The sequence below is a fragment of the Halyomorpha halys genome, unplaced genomic scaffold (assembly GCF_000696795.3).
Source record: "Halyomorpha halys isolate HHAL.00 unplaced genomic scaffold, Hhal_1.1 Scaffold1142.1, whole genome shotgun sequence".
NCBI classification, from domain to species: Eukaryota; Metazoa; Arthropoda; class Insecta; order Hemiptera; family Pentatomidae; genus Halyomorpha; species Halyomorpha halys.
In genome coordinates this window covers 167,134-173,048 of record NW_027113900.1, presented here as the reverse complement: position 1 = coordinate 173,048, position 5,915 = coordinate 167,134, and the positions used below count along the sequence as shown (strand labels likewise).

The following is a 5,915-nucleotide window of genomic DNA, read 5'->3' as shown; positions in this document are numbered from 1 at the left end:
ATCTATCGTGGATCGCTCTTTACGAAATCCGAATTGAGCTCGCGAGAGGCTATTGACTCCCTCCGTGAATTCTTGTAGCCTGAGGGAAAGGATTTTCTCGAATGCCTTACCCATAGTATCCAATAAGCAAATTGGACGATAGGCTGACGGGTCTTCCAGTCTTCTCTTTGGAATAAGTACGAGATGCTTCAGAGCTACATTAGGAATTCCGTACAATCCTGGTGCCTTGCCATGTTGTAGGTCCGAGGCGATGTCCTCTATCTCTTCCTGCGTAATTTGTGCTAAGTACGTTATATCTGTATTGTCAATACATTCAATACTATTCGCCTGTTCAGGGAATAGTGTTCTGACAATAATGTCTACAACATTTGATCTCGTGGGGAGCTGCATCGTGCCATTACAAAGTTTCTTAAGCGCTATTTTGTAAGGTCTACTTCATGGGTCTGCATCCACCTCATCAAAGAGTTCTCTCCAGGACCGTCGTTTGCTTTCTTTAATGGCTTGTCGGAGGTTCCTTCTTGTTCTCTTGAACTCTTCTTGAAGCACTGAAAACTCCGGTAGACGTCTCGCTCGCTGGTAACGTCTTCTTGCTTGGTTGCAACACCAGCGAAGATCGTCAATAGTATCCGTCCACCAGTACACTGAGGAATGATGTTTCCCAGGCCTTGAACGGGTCATAGCTGCATCACAAGCCCCAGTTCGTGAACATCGGGTTTGTTCCGGAGTTCATTAGGAACATATCACTCATTTGTGCGAAAGGTTCGACGAGAACTTCACCACGTCGATTTGTTAACCTACTTTCCCATTCAGTTGCCCATGCGTTGAAATCACCCGCTATGATATCTGGCTTATGGCAACTAGCCTATAAGACAATGCGATCCAACAAATTTGCAAAGTCTTCTATTATGATGCTGGGATAGGCGTAGCAGCTAAAGATGTACACGTCATCGATCTTCGTCCATACAAAGCCGGTGTGCGATGTAGTATTCACTTCCTGAATAGCTTGGGAATTACAGAATTACAGCAGCTTTACCACTCTCATCGGATACCCACGAGTTTCCATCTAGATTTTTATATTGTTCGCAGAGTATAGCTACGTCGATGTGCTGTTCCCGTACTGTTTGGTAAAGGAGATCTTGTGCAACTTCACAATGGTTCAGATTCAGCTGAAGTATATTCATATGAAAATATGAAGTTCAGATTCCGTACAGGAAGTCAAATTATCCAAATAATATTTTTGTTTATTTTTTCGGATGAATGAAGTCACTTTATTTCGATATAGTTTAAACTGTAACAGTGTTTGAGGATTTTTCGAGATTTGATAACTTCTTCTAAGGCGATTTCTTATCTTAATAAGGTTTTTAGTTCAAGTGTAAGCCAGGGTGAGGGTTTTTGTTAACAAATGATAGTTTCATATGGCACATGTTTATCTAACAAAGGAAAAAGTTTCAAATTAACCATTTCAACCCGATTATCAATATTATCCGATTCTTTAATTTCTTTCCAACTAGTAGCATTGAGTTCATCGTTAAATTTATTTTGATTAAAATCACGGAAAGTTATTGTCCTAGATTTTTTAGTCTCCGAGACTCGATAACAAAGAAAAATAATATCGTGTTGACGACAAAAGGAAACTGATAATTGTCCTGATGAGACGACTTTATTCAAATTTTTTTTTATCAACTAACACAATATCAAGTCATGTATCAGTTGTTATAGAATTACAAGTGGGGTTAAATTTTACTAAAGGTAAATTAAAACTATAAAAAGTATTATTTAATAACTTTAATTCCTAGGAGTTTTTTTAAAAAGTCAACGTTTAAGTCATCATTTAATATTATGTTACGGTATAAATTTCGAAACAAAGGTTTCGAAAATATTACGTAGTTCCTGTTGAAAACTATGTTTTGGTAGTCTATACATCGTTATTATAAGCATCTTATCATCACCTCGTTTGACCTCCAAAACTAAGAATTCGAAAGAAGGTGACTGAAGAATTGATAACGAGAGTAATAGTTTACAAGATAAGAAGGCCCTAGCGTATATACAAACTCCACCTCGAGATTAATAATTTCGATCGGATCTGAAGATATAGTCAGGTAGAGAAAATCAAGAAAATAATGATAAAGTTTGCGGAGAAGTGTTTGGTACAACAAAATATGTTATTGAGTAGAGAATTAAACATGTTTATTGTTATTGAAAGAGGTGATAAGGTAGAATTTTCAGTGTTTGGGATTTGAATGAATCCTATTGTGGATATTTGCTTAGTATTAGTATAAACAATTAGATATTTTAGACTTAATAAAAAATATGAATTAACTAGCTTACATTGTGATAACGTCTTCAGACGATTTGATAACGATTGCAACACTGCTTTCATCTTTTTTTGCAAATATTTTGCATTTTTTAAACCATACATATTTATATGACTTTTGTTTCTGCTCTGCTTTTGCATCGCGAAAATTACGTCGAATTTGTCGCCGTAAGTCTTTCATTAATCAATATTCTAGACGGCTCTCCTTCGATCCAGCCGAGATCTCTAGTAGACAATGCCTTTCTTTGTCTTATGTGTAGCATTATATTTTGTTTGTCTATGTGACGAAGATAACTTACTACGATTACACCAGGAAAGTTTGTATTAGGTATATCTTTCGTTCTATACCAGTAATCTATAGCGTTTTCTCCAATGTTTAAATCAATTACTTTGCAGGTATCCTGTATAATTTTTATGAGATTTTCTTAGGTTTAAAAGGAATTCCCTTTATTTCAATGTCATTTGAAAATTTTTCCTGTTCGAGATAGTTTAATTTTTCTTTGATGTCACGAAATTCTGTTTTTATTTGAATCATTTTATCATTGACGGAATCAAGCTTTTTTTACTATTTTTTTTTTAAATTTCGTTCTTCATGCTAGTAATAGCATTTTTATTTTCTTCAATGTAATCAGAAAAAAATCTTTAGTTGTGTTTTGAATTCTTTATTATTTTCTCTTATTTCGAGAATTCTTTTAAAAATAATTCAAGGTTTTCACTTACCTCGGTCTCTTTAAAAACATTTTCCATTCTTAGGGATTTTCTTCTATCCTCATTACACTGTTTACACAACCACTTTTTATTTTCTTGCTTATGAAAAACAAGTTCATCCTTTGTGAGTTCCACACAGGCAATATGGTTCCAGCTATCACAATATGAACATTGCATTTTTAATGCGTTATGAGAAAATCCTTTTATACAAACCGCACACTCGCTCATTATTGCAAAGTAATAGAAAATAATAAGGGTATAAACTAAAGAATACTGAATAATAAAATACGAAAGTCAACACTGTACTTATCACACGACTACCCAGGACGACTGCCATACTGCAACTTATATATATATATATATATATGTATGTATGTATGTATGTATGTATGTATGTATTTACAATAAAATTTAAATACATAAACAAATTGGTTTGACTAAATAGTAATTCCATAAATGAAAAATTCACTTCAATTGCGCTATACTAGTTCATTCCGAAATTCTGAAAGTATCTGATGAACAGTGTCATTAATAAATCACTTTATTACTTAATTTTTTCTGCTCCTGACCTTTTTCTTCCAAAACTTTGGATCTGTCCGGACTCAAACCTGGCGATAATTAGTTCTTCGACAGTTGTTCATTATCAGTAATGTGTTTCTTATATTTTTTATCTGTTATTGTATTTGTCTTGTTCATGCGTCTGTATTATATTTTTCGTTTCCCATATCTGTATTACTTATTTTATCTTTAATTGTATTCCTGTTATTTGCTTTCATAAATTTATTTTACCCTTAACTCTCGTATCCCTGATTTAGTTTAAGCCCTAAATATGGCCCATATGTCAGGGCTGCAACGTTGATATTTAAAATAAAGGAAATTGTAAGGAATGAGTCCTGATTATTTTCTTCTGATGATTGTTTTGCGTGAACTATTCTATATGTATTTAACTTTTCTAACCTCTTTGGCAGAAAGATTACAGCGGAGGCGGTGTTTATTTGAATTGACACCACTTGACATATCGTCATAGCTGCTTTCATAAGAATCAATTGTCATGTTGCCGACAATACCGAAGCATCTTTTCCCTAGTCGGAATCAGGAGTCGATACCAGACAAAGACCAATTGGTTGGTATGGGATTTGAGCCAAACCGAGTGTAAGTTTTGATTCTATTAACTTGTTTTTTATAATTGATCAGTATAAGCTCTTTAAATAATAGTTTTATTCAAATATTGAAAATATAGTCGTTGTTATATTATTATTAGTTACGAAATCAATTAGTTTATTGCATATTAATTTGAAATACATTCCTGTCAAATTTGCTTTAGTTTTTCATCAATAAATATATTAAACCCACTAGTTGGTTTTGGTTGTTAAAGTGAAGTGGTATAATTATAGTTCATTGAATTCACTGAGCCTATTACAATTTCAGTATGTATCTAAAATGTTTTGCCTTACCTTTAAGGGTGTGAACTAAAACTGTTCATTTTTTTAAAATTAAAGGGGCAATGTTATTATTGCTGTGTTTACTGTATGATTGAACAGTATGATTCTGTCTAGACTCCTTTCTTATTTTTTTTGTCCTTAAAAAGTGATACCTGTTGCAAAACTTTTTACATCCAACAACAAGTGTACTGTAAAACTTGCTTCACAACATTATGAAAATAATAATGAACTAATGAAATGGTCTCCATGATATTTTATCATTACAGATATGTTAGTAATTTGGTGATTTCTATCATTTATAATAGGTTTTAAATTTTCTCTCTCTTGAAAATTTTTCCAAAACTTCATAAATCTATACTTAGATACCATATTTTGGTCTGTGAAACATTACACAAACATTTTTCTTTTTAGCCATGTCTTGATTACATTTATAAATAGGAAAAAAAATATTAATACAGTACAAAAATTATATATGATTACATTTTATTAGTTTTTGTATTAACTTTATACATTAATTTTTGAACTACTTCACTTGATGGATATGGAAAGTTTAGCAGTTCATGCCCTCATACATGATATACTTTTTTGTCATTTCTAATTATTCAACAAAATAAAATAGTTTTGGGTATTTGACATTTGGGTAATGTTTTCTGTGATGCATGAAGATAGAAATGATATCTAACTTATATAATGCTAAATTTTTAAAATTTGGTCAGTTATTTTTTTTTCAATTTCTACAAACTGAAATAAAGTATAATATTGTTTAAGATAATTATAAAGTGTTATATATAACAAGCTAAATTTTATAGTTTTTTTGTTTTTGTTTTTTATTCATTCAGCCTCTTTAGAATTTAAATCTATGAAATAGTTTTAAAGAAATTGTATTGTGATCTTTAAACTTTAAAATAGAGACATTAAAAAAAAAAAAAACATTAACTCCTGGTGCAGTTATAACCTCGTAAATTTAATGGGCTTTCCTGATTTGTTAATCCCTGGCCATTAAGTCAATTTACAAATACAGTATATTAAGATTGTTATACTTTATAAAATTTCTAATTTGCTTATTTTACTGTCCTTTTAGCTCAAATGTCTGAATTCAAAAGTATGGTGGGTAAGTTAATTAATTAATTATGGCCAATTTAAATACTTTAAAATGCCTTGACGTGTCTGGAACCAAATTAACGAAAAATAGCCATATTTATATTTAGTAAATTTATTCTCCAATTGATTTCTAAATTTAAAAAAATTATTTATTTTGTGCAAATAATTTCTTCCACTATATTTATTGTTAGAATTTTCTTAACACTGTTTTTATTAATGGTTCAGGTGTATTATCCATTTTAAGGATGAATTATTATAGAACTATATATTCAATATTCATGAACTTACTTATTTAACATTAGCATTCAAGATGAAATTATTCAAATATGCTCAACATTTAACAATTAATA

General features: G+C 31.2%; 1 protein-coding gene across 2 annotated transcripts in view; it reads left to right on the top strand.

Annotated features, from left to right (window-relative positions):
- Nucleotides 1–4,002: 4,002 nt before the first annotated feature.
- Nucleotides 4,003–5,915, top strand: part of Epp (Ecdysteroid phosphate phosphatase) — a gene marked incomplete at its 3' end in the record, with an annotated part of 26,803 nt that continues 24,890 nt past the window's right edge. The window contains 2 exon segments of one of the 2 annotated variants that reach the window (XM_067051162.1): nucleotides 4,028–4,174; nucleotides 5,546–5,575. Coding sequence is in view for 1 of the 2 variants with exons in the window: in XM_014432985.2 (XP_014288471.1) it covers nucleotides 4,074–4,174 (101 nt within the window). 2 annotated transcript variants of the gene reach the window in all.